The sequence below is a fragment of the Parasteatoda tepidariorum genome, chromosome 2, assembly GCF_043381705.1.
Source record: "Parasteatoda tepidariorum isolate YZ-2023 chromosome 2, CAS_Ptep_4.0, whole genome shotgun sequence".
NCBI classification, from domain to species: domain Eukaryota; kingdom Metazoa; phylum Arthropoda; class Arachnida; order Araneae; family Theridiidae; genus Parasteatoda; species Parasteatoda tepidariorum.
Window position 1 is genome coordinate 29,236,388 of NC_092205.1, and position 23,600 is coordinate 29,259,987.

At 29.0% G+C, this 23,600-nt stretch overlaps 2 protein-coding genes across 2 annotated transcripts; one reads left to right on the plus strand and one right to left on the minus strand.

Annotated features, from left to right (window-relative positions):
• The first annotated feature begins 15 nt into the window (after positions 1 to 15).
• Positions 16 to 12,104, plus strand: LOC107449632 (putative ATP-dependent RNA helicase Dbp73D). The gene is made up of 3 exons (XM_016065218.3): positions 16 to 371; positions 7,998 to 9,812; positions 11,980 to 12,104. The coding sequence occupies exons 1-3, from the start codon at positions 343 to 345 to the stop codon at positions 12,050 to 12,052; spliced, it is 1,917 nt and encodes a 638-aa protein (XP_015920704.2). The 5' UTR covers positions 16 to 342; the 3' UTR covers positions 12,053 to 12,104.
• Positions 11,186 to 23,596, minus strand: LOC107449630 (E3 ubiquitin-protein ligase PPP1R11). Its single transcript, XM_043044022.2, has 4 exons — positions 23,299 to 23,596; positions 20,479 to 20,587; positions 16,909 to 17,055; positions 11,186 to 12,858 (listed from the first exon to the last, which is right to left on the minus strand). Exons 1-4 carry the CDS (start codon positions 23,383 to 23,385, stop codon positions 12,842 to 12,844), a joined length of 360 nt encoding a protein of 119 aa, XP_042899956.1. The 5' UTR covers positions 23,386 to 23,596; the 3' UTR covers positions 11,186 to 12,841.
• Positions 23,597 to 23,600: the final 4 nt, after the last annotated feature.

The window sequence follows — 23,600 nt, forward strand, 5'->3', positions numbered from 1 at the left end:
ATATCGATTCCGACGATTAATATCGACTCACATTTTAATTTGAGGTTACTTCATTATTTTCCATTCTTTGTTTTATTTGTAAGAATATTACTAATTCTGAAATTCCAAATTGATCAATATAATTTTAATAATTCTCCTTTTCATATTAATTTTGTCTTTGATTTTGATATTAAGAAAACATGGCTTGCCTAAGCAACTTATTTTGTTAGAAGAATTAGATAGCCGGAAGTCTATGAAGCAGACCGTTACGTAATATAAATAAACAAAATAGTGTTTTTGAACACATGTAAACACAATTTGGTTCTTTTTAATTACATTTTTATACATATAACTTTGACGACAATGGCTGATGGGTTATTTTTGATGCAAAGGTAAACTTTTTTTGCTGGGCTTAACTTCCCTGAATTATTAATTATGGGCGATTGCTAGAAATGCGTGTAAATAGTATGTCTAATAACTAAATTTCAAGTAGTAATAATAGTAACTAGAATAAATTTTGAATCTTGTTTTAAAATCTTATAATTATGAATTTTGATGGATATTGAATATTCGGTGAACAGGATATATTCTGCCTCCCGGACGAAATATTCTGTATACTCAGTCATCAAATATTTCGCTTTATGAACAATAAGATTTTAATGGTAAACGTGCTACAAAAGGTTGGAAGATGTTTAAATTTTAAGCAATCTAAAGCATTGTGATGTAATACTGTATGTATTAAACCATGATTAAAATGAATTATTTTCATTCGATAAATAAATTCTGTAGAATATACAGCAAATATTATAATCTGGTTAGTATTTATTTGTGAATTACTTTTCTAAAACTACAAATGTATTAAAATGACTGTATTGTATTAAAGGTATTCCATTAGTTATTTTTATGTTACTCAAACCAAAACTTGTATAAGTATTCAGACAATTTATCTACAATAAATTGAAATAAGTTCGACACTTTGTTAATTATTGTTAAGTTGATATTTCCGAATTTGTATCTTTGTGCGTCAATTTAAATCGGGGGAGATTTCCGTATCGTAATCTGTGGCAGAATAATCGCCAAGTCTAGGAAACTTCCGGGCAGTGATCCACGAGAAACTAGAAAAAATATTACAAAAAGGGACCAACTCTAAAGTTATAACTCTTAGCTACCTACATGTTTTTTTTAAAAAACAAATTTGCAAGTTTATAATCTATTTGGCACCTTGGCGATTGTAGTTAGCGCAACAGATCACGATTTGTTAAACTTATGAGAAAAATGCATTATAAGTCATAATGCCACTTAAGTCATAAAAAATATAAATTGGATTATCTTGCAATTTTATTTTAAAGAAATGAATCATATAAGCATTTCTCACCTTAACTTACTACTTTTCGCTAATACTGTCCTTTGTTAAAAATATAACATTTAATAAATCTTTTGATTCAATAGAAAGAAGAAAACATAATTATTTATTATGTAAACATAAGAAAATTATTGTTGTAACTCAAGTGTTGATATATTTATATTATTTTACAGGGAAAATACAAATATTTATCATTGTATAGTTTTATTTTTCAAATTGTAAAAGAACTTGATATTCTGAATGTAGAATAGAAACAAAAATTAGTGCACTAAAAGTTTTTTTTTTAAACATTATTTTATAAATGAATTCTAGAACTTCTTAGTGGCTCTTTACACATTCACAAAAAAGGATCTTTCACAAAATTTGAAACTACTATTTTTTAAATAGTACAGTGCCCGCCATTTATTAAAATCACTTTCGTTTTATGCTCTTTTGATTTTATTAAGCAGCTGATTTTATTAGGAGGCGATTCAACATTCGAAGAAAAGAAAAAATCACATTTTTACAATATATTCTAAATGCACACACTTTAAAAGCTGAAATAATGACAACATTAATGCTTTATTTTAACTAATTTAATTTTTTTATAAAGTAAAACCCTATATAAGATTAAATTTACAAAAATTTTGCAAAAAACCGATCAATGGTTGCTTGAGTTGCAGTATTCAGGGATGTGATTCTTCCGCGGATTCGCGGATTTCCGCTTTTTTCCAGATTTTTCCATTTTTCCCGCTAATTTCCGGAGAAATTTTTTTTGGAAAAAGTTAAAATATTTTATGAAGAATTTAATTTTCCACAGAGCGAAAGTATTGAAACTATGGTGAACAACGTTTAAGAGCACAAAAAATATTTATAAATGCAGACAGCTGTTTCGGATGCTCAAAGGGTAACCTTCATCAGTGCAATAGGACTGATTGCACTGATGAAGGTTGCCCTTTGAGCATCCGAAACAGCTATCTGCATTTATAAATATTTTTTGTGCTCTTAAACGTTGTTCACCTTAGTCTGATAAGTACTGTTATTTAAAATGCATCACCAAAAATCGTCCGAAGCAATAATAATGTAATATCAAACATCAATTTTAGTATTTATACGTGCTTTAAAAATTAGACATTGTGATTTGTATTCGCGCGATTTAAAAATTATGCACTGTGATTCCTATTTACGTGATCTAAAAATTACGCTTCATGATTTGTGTTTTCGCATTTTTTAAAATTTGATATCGAGTTTTATATTCGCGTGATTTAAAAGCCTCATATCGAGATTCATATTCTCTCAATTTGAAATCATGCATGTGATTCGTATTCATATATTCATGCAATTTTAAAATTAATCATCGGAATTTATAATCACATGGCTTACAAGTTTAAAAGTCGCACCTTTTTTGTCAAATTTTTGTGTGTGTATATATATTAGGGTGCGTAGCGTTTGTAAAAAGTACTTAAAGGTGCTTTCTGGGGGATTTCATTTTTAAAAGCTTTTAAAGGTGCTTTTTTCAGCTGGCGTTTTTAAAAAGTGCTTTTTTTCACGAATAATTTTTTTTCCCTTCAGTGATATCTGGCGGATCCCCTGCATTTCCCGAAAAATGGGGTGTTTGCTACGTAATCATTCGCACGGACTTCATGTNCTTTTCTGACTTCCATTGAAGATGGCACTGATGAGTTTATTTCATCTTCTGAGTCTGATTCCTCCATTTCTTGATTGGAAATAACTTTGCAATTTTTGATGTCTGTAACGATTTCAGAATCAGATTTTTCTCCTGATGTCTGCAGGTTATCGTCAATAGCTACGTAACGTGAAAAATTCTCGTCCATTTCATTTTCTTTATTGCTGAGCATTTCTTCGAAACAGTTATCAGTTCCATCCACAGTGCTAAATCCATACTTTTTAAAGCAATTTGATATTGTTTGGGTTGAAACAATGTCCCATGAGTTACGGATCAAATGCATTGATTCTAAAATAGTAAGGGATTTCGATAGTTTGTTTGCAGTTAAGAGTTCCGAAGAGCTGTCGCAGTCTATGTCACTAATGATTTTTTGATCAACCATTTTTCTGTAATGAAACTTGAATGATCTTATGATTCCCTGATCAAGAGGTTGAAATATAGCTGTAGTGTTGGGTTGCAAAAACACTAATTTAATGTTTTTCAAACGCAAGTCCTCATCAGCAGGGTGCGCAGAACAAATGTTATGTCCATGCGTTATAGCTGTTGGCATAACTGGTGGGCAGGTGTTTTACTCCTTCAAAACATCGAGGTTTTAAACTATTTCCTATCTCTAAAGGTTTTTTTCCACAGTTCCTGTCATGTTGCATGTTAGCAGCACAGTTAGTCTTTCCTTTATTTTTTTGCATCCACCAGTCAATTCATTTTTAAACAGCAGTGTGTGTTCAGGAAGTGCTCGGAAAAATAATCCTGTTTCATCTGTGTTGAAAATTTGCTTTGGTTTATAGTCTTTGATGAGTGTTGGCCACATGTCGTTTGCCCAATCGACGGCAGAGCTAAAATCAGCATCTAGCTTTTCACCATGCAATTTATGATAGACAATGTTGTTGCGGTCTTTCCATCGGGTTAGCCACCCATCTGTAGCTTTAAAATCAGAATAACCAAATAGGTTAGCAAAGTCCTGTGCTTTCTGAAATAAAACTCCACGGGAAATTGGAATTCTTCGTTCGTGTGCATTTTTGAACCATTCTAAAAGAGCCATTTCAATTTCCTCCGATTTTCCTTCACGCTTACGCTTTCTTGAAAGATTTCCATTCTTTTTTATTTCCTCGGGAATATTTATCCTTTGTTTCAGAATGTTGAAAAGAGCAGTTTGGGAAATTCCTAATTTAATTGAAGCTTCACGTTGACTACTTTTTGGAAGCTTATCATATTTTTGCAACACTTCGAGTTTATCTTTAAGACTCAAATCCTTCCTTTTCGGCATGCTGATAAAATTTAACACCACACGAACTTAAAAATGATACGTGCTCTAACTCTAACTATAATTTACTCAAACGGCTTAAATAATATGGAATTTATTATCCGGTGATTTTATTAGCCGCGGGCACTGTACTATAATAAAGATTCTATTTTGTTTCCATTCTTCTGTCCAAACTCAAAAGATAAATTTCATATGTATGACAATTGACAATCTGCACTATTGTTAAATTTATAGAATTGTTTTGTTACCATTTAACTAGGTTATTTTTTCCCTATAAATATTGGAAAATATACTTTAATGATTTTAAAAATGAATAATATAAGCATAAAGTACAAACACATAGGAATTACTTGCCAAAAAATGTGCTTAAATCCATCAAAGTTTTAGTGGGTTAAATTCTCATTAATTTTTCCTCAGCATAAGCAACTTAGATAGATGCCAATTTATCTACTTGCTGATTTTGGTTATTATGATTTTGGTAATAATGAAATAAATATGTTCAGGGTCTGGGGCCGATGTGTAACTTGGCACCCTGCTTATACTAAAGTAGCTAAAATATACCTATATTCAGAAATATTAAAGCTATTTATGAAATTGAGTTCATTAAAAAAAAAGCTTCTGAATTTTTTTTAAAAAATGCAGGTCGTTGGGCTACCGAAGCGGGGTTGCCATCCTCTCCGCAGAGGATCAAAATTGTGATGGCATGTCTTCGGATCATCCTCAGGGATGTTTCCCAGACCGTCGCCAATAGCCCATTGTGCAGCTCTAGTGCGACGTAAATGAACTACTACTGCTACTTAAAAAAATAATTTAATTAAATTCTAAAATATAATTGTTTNACTGTCTTCCATTTCTTGATTGGAAATAACTTTGCAATTTTTGATGTCTGTAACAATTTCAGAATCAGATTTTTCTCCTGATGTCTGCAGGTTATCGTCAATAGCTACGTAACATGAAAAATTCTTGTCCATTTAATTTTCTTTATTGCTGAGCATTTCTTTGAAACAGTTATCAGTTCCATCAACAGTGCTAAATCCACACTTTTTAAAGCAATTTGATATTGTTTGGGTTGAAACAATGTCCCATGAGTTACGAATCAAATGCATTGATTCCAAAATAGTAAGGGATTTCGATAGTTTGTTTGCAGTTAAGAGTTCCGAAGAGCTGTCACAGTCTATGTCACTAATGATTTTTTGATCAACCATTTTTCTGTAATGAAACTTGAATGATCTTGTCTTATGATTCCCTGATTAAGGGGTTGAATAATAGCTGTAGTGTTGGGTGGCAAAAACACTAATTTAATGTTTTTCAAACGTAAGTCCTCATCAGCAGGGTGCGCTGAACAATTGTATAAAAGTATGACGACTTTTTCATTTTTCAGCTCCTTGTCCCATTCAAGAAGAAATTTTGTGAAGATGCTGGATGTCATCCATGCATTGCATAACTGGTGGGCAGGTGTTTTACTCCTTTAAAACATCGAGGTTTTAAACTCTTTCCTATCACTCAAGGTTTTTTTTCACAGTTCCTGTCATGTTGCATGTTAGCAGCACAGTTAGTCTTTCCTTTATTTTTTTACATCCACCAGTCAATTCATTTTTAAACAGCAGTGTGTGTTCAGGAAGTGCTCGGAAAAATAATCCTGTTTCATCTGTGTTGAAAATTTGCTCTAGTTTATAGTCTTTGATGAGTGTTGGCCACTTGTCGTTTGCCCAATCGGCGGCAGAGCTAAAATCAGCATCTTGCTTTTCACCATGCAATTTATGATAGACAATGTTGTTGCGGTCTTTCCATCAGGTTAGCCACCCATCTGTAGCTTTAAAATCAGAATAACCAAATAAGTTAGCAAAGTCCTGTGCTTTCTGAAATAAAATTCCACGGGAAATTGGAATTCTTCGTTCGCGCGCATTTTTGAACCATTCTAATAGAGCCATTTCAATTTCCTCCGATTTTCCTTCACGCTTATGCTTTCTTGAAAGATTTTCATTCTTTTTTATTTCTTCGGAAATATTTATCCTTTGTTTCAGAATGTTGAAAAGAGCAGTTTGGGAAATCCCTAATTTAATTGAAGCGTCACGTTGACTACTTTTAGGAAGCTTATCATATTTTTGCAACACTTCGAATTGGTCTTTAAGACTCAAATCCTTCCTTTTCGGCATGCTGATAAAATTTAACACCAAACGAACTTAAAAATTATACATGCTCTAACTCTAACTATTATTTACTCAAACGGCTTAAATAATATGGAACATGCGCACAGACAGTTTTTTGAAATCTATTCATGTTTTCTGTTAAGATAGATAACAAAAGAAACTTCTCTCCCTTCTATGGTTCATTCATTAAAAAGTAAGATAAGAATTTGACCCCCTGTTGAGTGAGATAGGTTTATCCAAACTTCATTCAAGTCAAGGAATTGACAGTGATAAATTGATTTCTATGAACTCACAGCTTACCACCCACATTTTTCCTTAACTCTTACGCTATGTATATCTCAGGAAAGTGCTAACCACACCTGTTTCACAGGTTTGTGAGTAACTGTTGCTTCTTCTAAAAAAATCTTTAAACTTCAAAAAAATAAAATTTTATAAATAAGAACAAAAAAAGCTGGAATATTGCACTTTTGATTTATTATGTAGTCAAAATTTTGATTTTAAAAAGCGGCATCATTGATTTTATTAAAGAATGTTTTTAACATGTATTATTATTGTAACGATTGGGTTCTTGCCGATTTGATTTTATAAGCGGCGGGCACTGTACTATAATAAAGATTCTATTTTGTTTACAGTCTTCTGTCGAAACTCAAAAGATAAATTTAATATGTATGACAATTGACAATCTGCATTCTTGTTAAAAGTTTAGAATTGTTTTGTTACCATTTAACTAGGTTATTTTTGTAATTTTTTTTCCTATAAATATTGGAAAATATACTTTAATAATTTTAAAAAATGAATAATATAAACATAAAGTACAAACACATGGGAATTACTTGCCAAAAAATGTGCTTAAATCCATCAAAGTTTTAGTGGGTTAAATTCTCATTAATTTTTCCTCAGCATAAGCATTTTAGATAGATGCCAATTTATCTACTTGCTGATTTTGGTAATAATGAAATAAATATGTTCAGGATCTGGGGCCGATGTGTAACTTGGCATCCTGCTTATACTAAAGTAACTAAAATATACCTATATTCAGAAATATTAAAGCTATTTATGAAATTGAGTTCAAGTTAGACATTAAAAAAAAAACTTTTGAATTTTTTTAAAAAAATAATGAAATTAAATTTTAAAATATAATTGTTTTTGTCAGCAAAAGCATCATGCATAAAATTCTGAATGCCAATTAACTAGGACAGTAAGATAAAGTGATAGTAAGAACCATCAAATATGTAAATACATATATGTAAGAACCATCAAATTTAAAAATAAGAAGAAACATATAAAAAATTTTGTTTTTGCAAAACTCGTTAATTTTTTCTGTCCAAACATCAACAGGAAATTTTTACTGTCTCTTTAGATGTTTACAAAAAATTTATTAAAAAATCAAACAAATTAATTAAAAAAATAATTTTTATATCATTTTTCTCAATATTCCAAATTATTTATCCCAAAATTTCATATTACATTTCATTAAAATTCTAAAAAAATAAAAATTTATAGGAAATCCAGATTGACCCATAAATAATTTTGTTCTGAACTCATTTTTAAATGTGATAACTGATTTTTTTTATTTAGATATTATGGAAGTGATGAAGAGTCAAAGCTAGATAACTCAGAAAAGAAGCGGAGAAAGTCAAATGAACTTAAAAGAAAGAGAAAAACTTCAGTCTCTGAAAATGAGCATGAGGCTATATCTACAACAGAAGTAAAAGATAAAAATGCTGACAAGATTCAAGATATCTCTACTACAAAAGTAAAACATAAAAAAGCTGACAAAATTCTAGATAAATCCATTACAAAAGTAGAAGATAAAAATGCTGACAAAATTCAAGATATGTCTGCTTCCAAAAAAGAAGAAAACAATATTGACTTCCACACAGAAGATGAAGTAAACAATTCTGTAAATTTAGAAAATAACAGTGAAGCCTTTTGTGTCATAGGCCCAAAGAGAAATCAAAATATTCAAAAAATAAAACCAAATCTACCAAAATGGATTAGAAATCCCTCAATCATTAGTATTGATTTGAGAGAACAGGAAATCCCCATCTCAGACCTTAAATTTTTAGATGACAGCTCTAAAAAAAACTTAACTGAATCTGGAATAAAATTTTTATTTCCTGTACAGCTGGGAGTCATTCCATGGTTGATGCAAAATAATCACAATTCTTTTGTTAGACCTCACGACTTGTGCGTCTCTGCTCCCACAGGAAGTGGCAAAACTCTTGCATTCGTAATACCCATTGTGGAGTCCTTGAAAGAACGAACGGTGTGCGCAATACGTGCCGTGGTCGTTCTTCCAGTGAGTGAGTTGGCCATGCAGGTCTGCAAAGTATTTGAGTTATTCGTGAAAAACACTGACTTGAAAGTGGTGCTTCTAACGGGTCAGAAGTCTTTTCAAGCTGAACAAAATGCTCTCATCAAACATGGAACTTATGGAGTTTTAAACTTAGCAGACATAGTTGTCACTACACCAGGAAGAATATTGGATCATATTCAAAAGACTGAGGGATTCACCCTTCAGCATTTGAGGTATCTTGTTATAGATGAAGCTGACCGAATGGTAGAGGACATACTGAAAGGATGGCTGACGAAAATTCAAGAAGCAACTTTTAGAGACTGTGATGAATGTGCATGCTTCTCAGTTTGTGACAAGAAGACACAGTCTGGACAGTCCAATGCATGTAGATTTGGGCGCACGAGTCATTCGTTTCAGAAGCTGTTGTATTCGGCTACCCTTTCGCACGATCCAGAAAAATTACACTCGCTTTCTTTGTACAGACCAAAGTTATTTATTGCGAGCGAGAAACTGAACTCTGAGTATTCGACAGGTAGGTGCTCCCTTCCTGAAAATTTGATTCTTCAGCATATTATTTGTGAAACAGAAATAAAACCTCTTGTCCTCTGCCATTTTATCAAAAAATATAAATTTAAGAAGATCCTTTGCTTTACTGAGAGTGTTGAAAGAGCGAACAGATTACAACTGATCTTAGAGGAGATGGGGCTCCTTCGATCCAGAGAAATATCTTCCAACTACAGACCAGTTCAGCGTAAAATAATATTGAAACAGTTCAACTCTAAAAAAATAGACGTCATTGTTTGTTCAGATTTAGTCGCAAGAGGAATAGATATAGAAGGCGTAGATTGTGTCGTGTCCTATGATGTCCCGCCTCACCTGAAGACATATGTACATAGGGTGGGAAGAACGGCAAGAGCGGGAAAGGGAGGAACTGCAGTTGCCCTGGTTTCTAAAGATGAATTTCCTAGCTTCAAGAAAATGCTCTCTGATGCAGGTATGGCTCTTCCTATCAACTTACCAGTAAATGCTCAGCATTTAAAAGAATATGCAGAAACTTTCCAAAAAGCACTTCAAGCTGCCGATGCAAAATTTAGGTAAGCAAGTTTTGATTTTTATTTGTTTGTTTTTGATTCTCAATAATAATGGATAGTCATATTACCTTTATTTACATTATTATTACGATTCTTTATGTATATAAACATATATATAAAGAACATATAAAAGATATTCTCTTAATTTCTAAATCTGCACACAGAATCCTAAAGTATCTGCAATATATGTATCAACAGTTATCCTTAAAAGTAAGGGGTGAACTTTTTTTTTCATCACTTTGTCTACAGATTCTGAAACTTTTGGCTGCACACATTCAACAAAAAATGATTGAAAAATAAATGAATTTACAGTTGATTGTGGCTTCATGAAAAAATACTTGTAATTTTAGCAGAAAAATTATTATAAATAGTTTAAAAAATTATAATTATTTTAATTTTCATAAATAAAAATATTGATTTTCTTTTTAAGCTTATTTTATGAAATTTAATGCTTGCATATTAAATTTAAAATAAGTAAAAATCATCAAAATACTAAGACATTATTTTTGTGTGAAAGGGCCAATCATTTTACATGTTTGTACTTGATGAATCACTTGCAGTTCTGCATGTGCGTATACTGAACTGGATTTAGTGGGAAGGATTCTGGTCCTTTCATGTGTAACTCTGCTGCATTTTGCAAGAGATTCTCAATTTTAGGCTTTATTTTCCGCCCTCTGAAATCGAACTGAACAATTTGTGAAAGTTTTACTGATCACAGGAACCAATTAAACATTACCAAATTTTCTTTCCCTGAGACTATAAATTTTTTTTATTTCTCTTGCTAATTTTATAGTTGGTAAAGCATCATAATCTGCACTGGCAAGATAATGGCTTTCTCGTGCTATATTATTTATAGATCAAAACCATAATCTTTAAACTTGACTTGAGGATCATTCACTAATTATGTATTTCCATGTGGGTCCCCCAGAGCAGTCAATAATAACAAAGCTTAACCTTTTTAAAATTTGTATTTCCCTTTTGTTCATTTTGTTGTATATATAGAGGTTTTTAAACGTAAGATTTATACATGAGGGACCATTCACTAATTGCATAATTTTTTAAAACTTTTATTGTATTATAAGTTTTACAATTTTCAGTGCTATAAAAAAGCTCAATAACATTTCGAGGCAAGATCTTTTAATAAAATATGAAGTGAGGGACTTTATTGTTTTTTAAATGCAGTAAAAAATCTTATATTATTCAGATTTGCCATTCCAAAAAAAAACTTTAATTCATCTCTTAATATTATGAGTGTAAAAACCATATAACAATTAATTTCTAGCAAAAAATATTTAGCTTCAATACTCATTGTATTTTTATTTCAAAAGTATTGAAATTTTTTTTAACCATTTGCGAAAATATTGAACCAAAACAAATTATAGTAAATATTTATTAGGTATCATTCAACAATTTACATTTGTAACATGACTTTAAAGTTTTCTGACTTATCTTAATTTTTTACGTATGCAAAAAATTACATTTGTAAAATACACTCGAAAACCTTTTTAAATAGTAGTTAGTTTTCATTTTGAATTAAAATATTTTTACATAATCAAATAAAGTAATTAATAATTTAAAAATAGAATGAGCCACGCAATATTGAATATATTTTAAATTGTGTATAAATTGTTTTTATGGTGCCTAATATAATCAAGAAAAGAGTTCTCACTCAAAAAATAGGTATTTTTTGAGAAAATAATAAGAATTGGGGGAAGAAAAAAAAATTAACATAATTTTTAAAACAATAATTTTATATAAACGGTGCAATATCAAATTTAAATTTTTGTTTTAGAATGAAATATGAACTCTTGGATATTAGAACTATTAATAAAACATCTATTGTTAGCACCAAAATTGGCATGAGAATTAGCAATTGCTGCTATCAACTTATCTCTATATTTGTCCTTACATTTCATTCTACTCAGATTGCATTTGATTTTTACAAATTAGTTCGGATTTTTCAGACAAGTTTTTTTTTTTTTTTGGTTTTTGTTTAATTAGGTTAAAGCCTCCCCATTAATGTTTGATTTGCATTTTTTGTCATTTTCTGTTAAGCTCAGTATGAGTGCTACGACCTCCATCTATGCTGTGTTTCTATGAAATTTTTTAAATTTTATAATCGTAATTAAAAACAATTTGGAATATTTAATCCATTATATTTTCTTTGCAGGAAACAGAAAAATACAAAACGTAGTAATGCTTCAAAGAAGACGCATAGAAGAAAGTCAAACATAAAAACCTAGCCATTAGTTTATATCATTATTATTTCTCCAATAAACAAATGTTTTTATTAAACTTTTGCGTTAATGTTTTTTTCTTCCTGTTCTTATTGCAGTCAATACTGAATAGATTTAATACAGAAACATATATTTTAAAGAAATTGCAGTACAAGTTATTGTTGTACTACTATTATTGATTATATTTAACAGTTTCTTTTTTCTTACCTAATTAAGGAGATAGTTGAGTTTTTCAAATTGAAAGTTTATCCATGCATTGTGCCTCCTTAAAAACAGTTTTGAGTTTATGAAGCATTCATATACTTTAAACATGTTAAAAAACATTTTTGAAATACTTAAATTTTAGTTTAAGTTATATGTTATGGAGATCTGTATGTATAGAATTATAAGTGCATTTTACTAGGTCATAAAAGATGAAGTTCAACAGAAGCTCCCAATATTTTTTTATACATTCTAAAAGTGATGTTTGCAAATTCCTTAAGTGTCAATCAACATGTAGTTCAATCGTAGCATTGGAAATACAATGCAGAAGAAAACAATAATTTCATACATCATAAAACTTTAATTAACATTATGATTGTGAAATTTTTTTTCATCAAACGTGCATGCATATATAAGGGAGTTGAATCACATGAATTCTAAAACTATGTACACAGCAGAAAATCTAAATGAATCTTAATTCTTTTATGCCAACAACAACAAATTTAGTGAATTTGTCAATGAACAAGTATGTACAGACACATAAATATTTATATACACAAAACACTGAGTCCTAATTTGAAATGGTTTTGGTCTTCACTTATTTTCAGGATCTGAAACAAACATTAAAATATTTAATGACTTTCTTTTATCAGAGTAGTAAAAATTACGATATTTAATTTTGAAGATCAATTCTAATTAATGATTTTTTTTAATAAAAAATAAACTACAGGGAATAAAGTAAATATTGAATAAATAACATAATATTTATTTAAAAAAATTTATGAATTTTAGAAACTTTTAAAAAATTGCATTTGCTTTTTTTAGGAAAAGGAGCGAATTTATGTATAAATATCTCTCTCTCTCTATATATATAGCGCGAATGAAAGGAGAGAGAAAACAAAGAAAATTAGTTTTATTTCCCTTTCTCTCTCTATATATATATTTAAATCTATATGTATATATATATATATACATATAGATTTAAATTTCATAAATACAACAAAAAGTCAATAGCAAATTTTTAACGTATGTTATGTTTTTTTTTTTTTTTTTTTTTTTTTTTTTTGCTTTTGCAGCTAGAAGGTGCTACTAAGAAAATTAAAATAATCATAAGAAATTGATTTAGAGAAAAGCACTAAAATTCTAATTTCTAAAATTAAAAAAATTTCAAAAAATCAAAATAAAATAATTTTTTTTTTACTTTGAAAACTAAAGCTAGAACACACTAAAATTATTTAGCTTATCTTTTTATTACTTATTCTCCATTTTTGTATTTATTTATTTAATGTTCAAATGTGCCAAAGAAAGTGAAAAAGAAAAAAAAAATATTATTCAATATTAAACAAAATTTTTATTCAAATCTTAGATGATAGATTAAATACTTTGACAGATTTTTTTTTTAAAATAAAGTTATTAAGAACTGTAGTGGGTAACAAAAAAAAATCATATAGGATTTGGATAATTACATTCAGATATTACCGCATATCTTGTTTAAACAATTTATTAATAAATTTTAAATGGAATATCTAAAAAAAATATTGCCGAAAGCTGAAATTTTCATTATGGATGCTAAAGTATGGGACATTAATATAAGTTTTTTTTCTTTCTTTGCAAATTATTACTTAAAAACCTTTAATTTATGAAGTGAGTAAGAGCCTTTCTCCTGCATCATGTTTTTTATTTTAAACTTTGTCTGTAAAAAAAAATGGCAAATAAATTATCATTAATTTGAAAGTTATTTCATTTCAATATTTCTAACTTTCTTTTAAAAGTAAACTAAATAAATGGACTTATTTTTTTTTTTTTTAAATTTTTCTACGTTAGTTAACATTTGTAAAAATTAAAAAGGTAAATAAAATTCATTAAATTATTCATGTTTTTAAACATTTTTATAGTTATATTTAAATAATTGGGTACATTTTTATAAGAATTATATCTTAAAAACCAATAATTCTTTCAAGTGGAAAAAAATTCCCAATTAAAATGAACAGTGATTTGATATAAAAGATTTCTTCAAATTAAATTACTTTCAGCACAAAACATATTTAATAAAATAATAATCATAATATATGTAATAATTAATGTTTTGTTAATGTTTTTAATGCCAACATGCACCCACCAATAAGTTTATTTCTGCATTTTATACTTTTCTGTATTAAAAAATAGGTGCTTGAGAACACAATTATTTTTAACAAATGCACTGCAAGCAAATGCCTGAAGTCTTTTTTCTCTCTTTTGGTTGATATAAAATGGCTGGTGGAGCTTCACTACTAGCAAGGATAGGGAATACCATCTGATGTAATCCTCAGTGGGTTTAAAATAGAATTGGCATAGATAATCTAAGAAACAATTACAGGGTAACCATTGACACTCTGTATTATGTGTATGGAAAAAGAAGTAGGGCGACAAATTCTGCATCCATTTCTGATGAGCTGATATCACGATTCTTCACATCAGAAAGGAAATAATTAGAAAGAATGGGAAAAAAGAAGAAAAAAAATTTTGCTGAAAATTTATTATTCCATTTTGTAAAATAGAGAGATGATTTAAATCATATAGATTCAGATATTGAATGAAATTGTCCTAAGTATTCCCCATAATCACATGGATAAATTATGTAACATGCATCAAATATAAACAAAATATCATGATTTGAAATTTGTATTTATATGCTTTGAAAGATGACAAAAAAAGTCAATGTAATTCAATCACATAAATCTTGTGAAAATACAACTAGAATTTCATTAAAGCAAAATTAGTTTTAGATAGTTTCAATTAATATAAGACTAATTATTTTATGTTTTTTTCTAAAAAAAAAAAAGTCGAAAATTGGTTAGTAATTCATAATAAAATTTTGCACAATTCAATTTGCAGCAAATATTTGTTTATTAAATCTTACAATAAAATGTTATTTTTTATTCACCATTTATATTTCTGAATTTTCATATGTTGCAATACACTTATTTTGTTAAGAAACACTATATGCCCAGAGAATTGTAAAGTTTGACTAAAACTAAAACAAAGAAAAGCATGGTTATCACTTGTTTTAACTCTACAAATAAAACCACCTTTTTCAATATTTAATAAAAAGAGGAAATATAATTTTCAAACAAGAAAAGTGTAATTTAGGAATTTATTAAACCCTTTGAAAATAAATTTACAAAGGTTATGAATGCATACGAGAAACTCCAAGTTCCACATGAGGATACAATATGCACTTCAACCTCTCAATAATGAAAAGTCATCAATATTTCGCAATCTTTCTGACCATTGAGTATGTATAGGATCTCTTAAGTTAAAAATAGGAAATTCCTGTTTATTGAGCGGTAACGTCAAAATGAATAGTGGTTTGGATAATTTCTTCAAGACTTTTGAAACCCATGGACTCACTGTCAAAGAAAATATTTTAGTTTTCAAAGAATAAAAATGTGTAACACCTGTCGGAGTAATTTTCTAGGAATTAAATTTCAATAAAATTTTGGTCCCTATATTGGAATGAATGGTTTACTTTGGATATCCTAATGGGTTTTCAAATGTTTTAGATGGTGTCTATGGAACAGTACTTTGCATATAGGTGGTTATATTGGAAAGGTCACATTGATGGGGCCATAGTCTAACAAACTTTATTTTACTAACAATAAAAAAATTATGCTTTGAAAATAATCAATCATATTTCTTTATTCATAGATTATTCAGACTGATAAATTATAATTTTATTCAACATATAATTTTTTTTACCAAAGTCTCTAGAAAAAATTATCTATACATATAAAAAAAAATAAGAGGAAAATTCTTTTAGGTAACTGTAATGACAGTGATAAGTTCAGACTTAAGTGAAAATATTTTAAATTTTAACTATTAAATTTTATAAGCACTTTAAAAAAATTTCAAGACTGAACTTATTTTTTGACTAAAATCTAGTGCAGTTCAGCATAATTTTCAGAAATTTATTGCTCAATGACTGCAAAAAGTACCTTTCCATGAGCATGGCCTACATATTATATCTATGACTTGTTTACTTTTTCCAAAAAAAAATTAATTTTTCTTCATTTTTCATAGAAAATAAAAGCTACCTGGTATATCTTTTTACACCAATTGCTAAATAATAAATCACAAATTTTTTTCTTGAAGCCATTCTTATCTCCATTTTTCACTTCACCATCACCAATTTTTAGTTCTAGATCCATATATATATATATATTTTTAAATAAAATCAATTTAACTTTGATCATAATTTCTAAACATCAGGGAGAAAAATAAAATTAACTCAAGCAGAGCCAGATTCAACATGAAAAGATGAAGTTCAATCATTGCAATTCTTTCATTGCAATGTGACATCATTATTTGATAATTTTGCAATAATTAGGAAAAAAAGATGTCTTAATTAAAAAGTAATGTTTTTTTTCTTTTTGGAAAAATTAGTTTAAAAAAAATTAGAAAGAGAGATTAATAGTCTGGAACTCAGTCTACTGGTTATTTCTTGACTGATTTTAGTCCTCAAGATTGAAGAGTGGCACTCATGTTTAAAAGGCAAGCTGTAATACTTTGCTTGTTTTAGAAGAAAATCACAGTTGTATTATGCATTTATAAAGAAGCATTTCAGCGATAGCAATAAATGGTTTAAATAATTAACACTAAAATTTTAAAAAATAAACTTTTACCATTTGTATGATTTTCTTCAACAGAAGTTACACTTGCTGATGCTTGTTGATGCTTACGTTCAACGTGGCCTTTGCAATGCTCACACTCGTCATCTGTTTCAGAAGAGCTTTCGTCAAATTTCCGAGGCTTCTCATATATGCAACAACCTGATTAAATAACAATCTCTTAAAATTTCATCTTACTTACATTTTTATTTAATATGTTTCAAAAAGAGAGCTATGACTACTCATGAAATAAAAAATAGAAACAGAGAATAAAATTGCCATTTTATTTTTTATTTCCACACACACATTTACAGTTTTCTCTTGCATGCATAAAAACTGTGTTCTGAATCAAAATACCAAAAGGAAGAATTATTTGTAGTAATGTTGTGCATTGCATGTTGCAGAATTGTATTTTATTTAACCTGCTGGCAAGCAGACAGTTCCGGTTTTCTCCTATAGAAGCATGTATGTTTTGCATAAAATCTTTTTCCTCATTCTGTGTTTACATACAAAGTTCATGTTTATTAATGTTATTTAAATACAAAACAATGTTTGCAAAACTTTAAGGCAATTTTGAATAAATATATAAATCAGAAATTTAGCTTGCATAAATATGTATGCATTAAAATTCTATTTCATAATTTGGACCACTTCATTTTTTTCTAGAACAGATTAAATAAAAATAATTTCTACTTTCATAAAAGCAAAAATGCAGCTGTGCCACTTTCCATAACTCAATACATTGGTTTCAAAAGAATTAGCCTCAACTCTACAAGAAATTTTCAGCTTAGTAGACCAATGTGCAGATATGCATCAAAAAATGAAATATCTCATATATTTAAATAACTTTGTTATTGCATTAAAAATATGTATATCCTCCTAGATTTTTAACGATGAATTACAAATACAAAAAATAACAGAAATTGGGGATTAATTCAAGCAGAATCTGGATTTTTTTTACAAAATTTAAATTTATACAGCGATTTAACTTATGCTCTATAGCACTCCAAAAAAAACCCACCAAGATTGTAAACATACTACAAAAATGTTTAGCCTAAGACCCAAAACTTTTCATGATTAATAACTTAAAATATGCAGAGAAAAAATAGATCCCAGTAGCAGAATGAGCTCTTTGAGAACTAAATTAAAACCTTAAAGAAAAAATCTGCATTTACAGCAGAGTGAGAAGATTTGCGAGTAACAAATAGTATCTACTCCTGGCTTAATTTAGGAATTGGATCAATCCCGATTCCTTGGCCATTGAAATATAATTTTTTTTCGTTTTATGTCTAGCATAGAAGGAATAGTTATAGTAAATGATCATATTCGCCAAATTGTCAGACCTAAGAGGTAATTCTTTCTTTCTTTTTTGAAAGAATTTAGAAATCATAGTAAATTTTCTTAAAATAAATTACAAACGGCAACAAAAAAAAATTACTGCAACAAAAACTTGCAATTACTGCAACAAAAAAAAGCAACTCAAAACATTGTGGAATCAGAAATGTATCTCTTTAAAAGAAATAGAGCTGTTATCTACTTCATAAAATAATTGTCTACTATTAGTAATAAATAATGGTATATTTAGATTAATAAACAATCTTCTTATATTTTTTTAAATAAAAGCAGACGATTTTTAATGAAAGCAGACGTGATTCCACATCAAGAAAAAAACTTTTGCTCGTAATAATTAATTGCAATTAAAATGTGTTATAAAACATTATAAAATAATTAGTCATAATAAAATAAGTATAACATAAACTGAGTAACTAAAGTGAATGTAGTATGTCAATACTATAAGTTTCATGTTCCTTAACTCAGACATCCACTCAGAAACGATTAAGAATAATAGAAGAATCTTGAAGATGCACCTAATTTTCTAGCTCAAAATGGCGGGAAAACCAAGCAAAATTTTTTTGGGTTTTCTGGATACTGGATAAATGGTTCTGTACTGTAATACAATCCTTCTAGGTCATTGTATAGTTTCAAGAAGGCATTTGACGTGTGCCTGCCTAAAAGAATCTTAAATACTTTTTAATATTGATTATGATTTGTAATTTGAATTTTTTTCCAGAAATATTTTTTTCATTTATTGAACCAACTAATGTGCTATTACGAAAAGTACAATTAACTTTAATCAAACATCAGCGTTTTATAAGAGTTCTTTTTCTTTCTTGCCATTTTGAAATTTCTGAAGTAAAATAATTTTTGTAGTTTCTATAGCTGATAATTGTATACACATACCTGCCAACATTGGAGAAATAAAATAACGGAGATTTTACTAGCAAAATTTTTTAGGCTACAAGGTTTGATACACCATGTAAGTCAAAATGAGAAATTCAAAATTGGAAATAATATAAGCACTTACATTTAGCAAAGTAAAATATATGTATATAAATTTTAATTTAAAGAAGATTTCTTTAAACCATTATTTATAATTACTTAAACTATTTTTTTTAAACATCCGTTGTTGAAGAGCCGCCCCAATTTTTTTGTTTACAACTACAAATGTTCAACTCCATAGCCTTGTAATTTTGACCCAATCCAGAAGGCAAGGAAACTCCTGGATCAGTACCCCCACAGGTATTGATTTGTTCTGGGAACAGGGAGGATATTGCGACTTGATAGATTTAACGTGCATCAGTTACCATTTACTACACGGGGAGTCTTCGGCCGGCTTGGGATCAAACCCATGAACTCTTGGACATGGGCCCAGTGTCCTAGCAACCAGGCTATCCTGGCCTACTTAAACTTTTAACACTCAACAAACAGTACCAGCAATACTACTACCTGTTGAGGAAGAAGAGAAGTATTTTTGCCATCCGCAGATATTTTAAAACCATTTTTAAAAAAAATTTTTTTTTTTTACATTTCTTCAACAAGCACAGAGAAAATTGAGAACATATAGGTAAACAGGAGATAGTCGTGAAATACAGGAGTCTCCGTTAAAAAACAGGAGATTTGGAAGGTTTGTATACAGATCAGTAAAAGGAAGGTGGCAAATTAATTATGCTAACTTAACTTTCATTCAGCTGGTTTATTTTGCAGATTAGCCATATTGCTAAGGTTTTTCAGAACCACAGAGAATACTGTAATGCACACAGAAATAGATACATAAAGAAGCTAAGAATTTATCATCTGCTTTTTCATCTTAGAAATTCTTCCCTCTCCCTTTTCATTTTGATTTAGTTTTTTACAAACAACATTTGAAGTACATTGTTACATTAATACATATATTTGATAATCTCTAAAGATTCAGAATACTTTAATCGCTCATTAAATTTATAATTTTCCTTCAGTTTACCAGCAGTTTAGCTCATTTTTTTTAAGTATATTTTTAGTATTTTAGCAAATTACTACACATGTTTTGAAATACTTTAATATTAAAGACAAAAAATAATAACTGATAAGTCACAAAGTATTTTCACTCTTCAAAAAAATTTTTTTTTCAAAAGCATGTCCAAAAAATAAAGGCTGGGTCTACCCAAAGAAAGATAAACTTTTAAGTACAAGAAGAAAGAAAGAAAAAACAGAATGGTTTTTTTTTAGATTAAAACAATACCATAGTAATAAACAGTGATTACATACACTTTGATTTCTTTTTATTCATGTTTTCATTATCCACAGTGTCTGCTGTCCAACCAACCTTCTTTTTCTTTTTGGGTTTTTTCAATTTCACTTTCACACTTTGAAGAGACTGAAAGAAAAACAATTTTGAAATTATTATGCCTCTTAAAATTATTTAGAAAAAAATTTTGTAAATTAAACATATTGCTACAGAAAAAATGAACATAATAGAGTCACTTTTCTCAGTAGGCGCTTCATTCCTTCTTTGCTCATAATCATTATTATGAGAAGAGTTAAATAGATAATACACTTAAAAAGTATACAAGGGCAGAAAGATAAAATCATCACTAACAACAAAAATCAAAAGTATAAATATTTATTCAATGTCTTATTAAATAAATGTGACGACTGGTGGCTGAAAGGTAAATCCAGGATTCGATCTTCAGGCCGGACAAGATTGATTTAGACTTTCATCCCTTTAGTGGGTTGATAAAATTAGTATCAAGCATGCTTGGTNCCACCGAAATTATATTTGTAAATGGAATAGATTTTTCTGTAAAAAAAAATCACTCAGGACTATCGATTCGCCTTTAGTGTCCGACTTCAAAGTTTTTGCAAAGTTTTTAAGGTAAATCCAAGCCAAAAGTTTTGTTCTTTATTATGAAAACCAGAAAATTTTTCGTGGACCCCCGTTTGCAACTTGTGAACCCCTGTTTTCTTTTCACGTCTACGTGGACCCCCGTGTGGTCTCCTACGGACCCCTGGGGGTGCACCTGGACCACTTTGGGAACCTATGATTTAGACTTTCATCCCTTTAGTGGGTTGATAAAATTAGTATCAAGCATGCTTGGTTGACCACCTGCATCTCAGAGTCCAAATTCAAGAAAATTGAGATGGGCACAGTAGACCTTGGCCCTCTATGGGCTGTTGCGCCACTGAGTTTAGTATGCTAAACAAATGTACTTCTGCTATATCCCAATTACTGTTATAAAAACAAATAAAAAAATAGCTTGAAACCTATTATTTGGCTTAAAAAGTGTCATTTAGTCATTATGCTTGGTCAATGGGGCATTAGTTTAATGTCCATGATCATGTTATTGTTGGTAAAGAGAATCGTGCTTATATGTTCCCTTAAAATTAGAAATTTCAAAAACAGACAAGTCACAATTAGTTTTGAAAATATATATATATATATAAAACTAAACTTGTGTGATAGCAAAAAACTTTAGACACTACATAAAACATTAATTACATATTAAACAAGAATAAAAATAAATGATATAAATATTTTTGAAAGTCTTGAAACATTGATCAAGCCTTTTAAATAAAATAAGATAAAAAATTTGGAATTTTACGTAATAAAGTTGAACATTATTTAATATATAAACACGCTAAGAAATTTAAAAAAAATTAAGTGCTCAGCTATTATAAGGAATAAATTATTTAGCTATTAGAAGGTCATTTAGTTTATTTTTTTTTTTTCAAATTTGAAGTTTTCCAAAATATTGCAACATCGTATTTTAATTTTGTCTCCCTCAAAAATTTTATGCCTGTTATGCCTATATAGCTATGAATAAAATAAATATCAATACATATATCATTATCCTATTGTTTAAATATCATTTAAACAGATAAAAAAAAACTGAATTGGATACTTAAAAGTAGCTAGGGTTGTAAACGTCATTGTAATGGTCAATGCATCTTAATTTATAAATTAAACATACTTTTCAAGAATTAGGAAGATTTAGAAAAATTTAGGCATATTTCAATTTCTTTATTTACATATTTTCAGAACTCAAAAGGCTCAAATAATATTTATTTATCTCTCTTCTCCTTTAAAACAGACATAATTGTCATTTCCACAATGTTATAAATTTTAAAACAGAATTCTATTATAAAACTACACAGTAAAGTATCAAAAATTTATAGATTAAAATATGTACACATAGAATTGTGATAACTTTTCTCGCAATTCCAACTATTTTTTAAAAATGTTAATTTATTTATTTTCAAAAACTAGACACAATAGCTTAACAGCTTATGGTAAGATAAGGTCAACTGTGTCCATCTCAGTTTTCTTTACCAAGGGCTCTGGAGTACAGGAGCAGATGTTTTGGTTAGGTGGTCAGACCGACATCGAACCCCCAGTGTTTAGTTCCCAAGCATGCTTGGTACTCATTTTATCAACCAACTGAAGAGATGAAAGGCTGAGTCAACCTTGCCTGGTCCAAGGATCAAACTTAGGACCTGTGGCATAAGTGTGTAAAGTGCTACCACTCAGCCACCAGATGTCTTATTTATTTTCTACTTATAAAATTTCAGAAAGTCCACTTAATTTAATGTGTGCTAATTTTCAGTTACAACGATCAAATTGCTTATTTAATAATGAAAAGGTTGTAGAAAAAGAAAAATTTCAGCATAAGTATGACTATAAGCTTTCATATTTGAAGATACAGGGATATTAATTAAAACAATGTCTTCTTTAAGAAAGCAGAAGCTTTTATTAGTTTTTTAATATAATGAAAATTCAGCGAATAATTATAGTATATTTTCAAACAAGCATTAGCATTGATTAAGCACAGAATTAATGTTGACCAATAGGATTCAGAAGAATTGATGATAAAGAAATCCCAACTTTGAAATTTAATTAAAATTCCGATCTTTACATCCTCTAAATTAATTAAAATACCTCTACATCACTTTAAACTATCAATATTAGAAGTAATTCCTGAGAACTAAAGCCATTATACAACAATAAGGTATTATGACTATTATACCAACAATTTCAAAACAATTAGAAGCAGCACAAAACTTTATTATAAATAGTTTAAAATTCATTACAGCAGTAGCCTCGTTATCATCTGATTCTATAACAACCGTGGAAGAAGCAGTCGCTTCTTCAGTTTTTAATTTCTGCATTCCAGCCATGAAAAATTACGAGTTTAATTAATCACCAGAAAAAGAAGTGTTATTGTGAAGGTAGAAATGTTGAGACTAAGTTTATTATGATATAAACCATACGAAGAAAATTAAGTTGTGCAGGTATCCATCAATCTTAGATACTTTACAGATAACAATATTTTGTTAAATTTAACGGTATGTTGATATTTTGTGAAGAAACTTCCACCCGCCCACTTTTGTCC

Coding starts and splice junctions, on each gene's coding strand:
- LOC107449632 (XM_016065218.3), top strand. CDS start 343: ATGGCTGATGGGTTATTTTTGATGCAAAG. Junction 372..7,997: donor GGGTTATTTTTGATGCAAAG/GTAAACTTTTTT, acceptor TTTTTTATTTAG/ATATTATGGAAGTGATGAAG. Junction 9,813..11,979: donor GCTGCCGATGCAAAATTTAG/GTAAGCAAGTTT, acceptor TTTTCTTTGCAG/GAAACAGAAAAATACAAAAC.
- LOC107449630 (XM_043044022.2), bottom strand. CDS start 23,385: ATGGCTGGAATGCAGAAATTAAAAACTGAAGAAGCGACTGCTTCTTCC. Junction 20,588..23,298: donor ATGATAACGAGGCTACTGCT/GTAATGAATTTT, acceptor TTTTTCTTTCAG/TCTCTTCAAAGTGTGAAAGT. Junction 17,056..20,478: donor GAATAAAAAGAAATCAAAGT/GTATGTAATCAC, acceptor TTATTTAATCAG/GTTGTTGCATATATGAGAAG.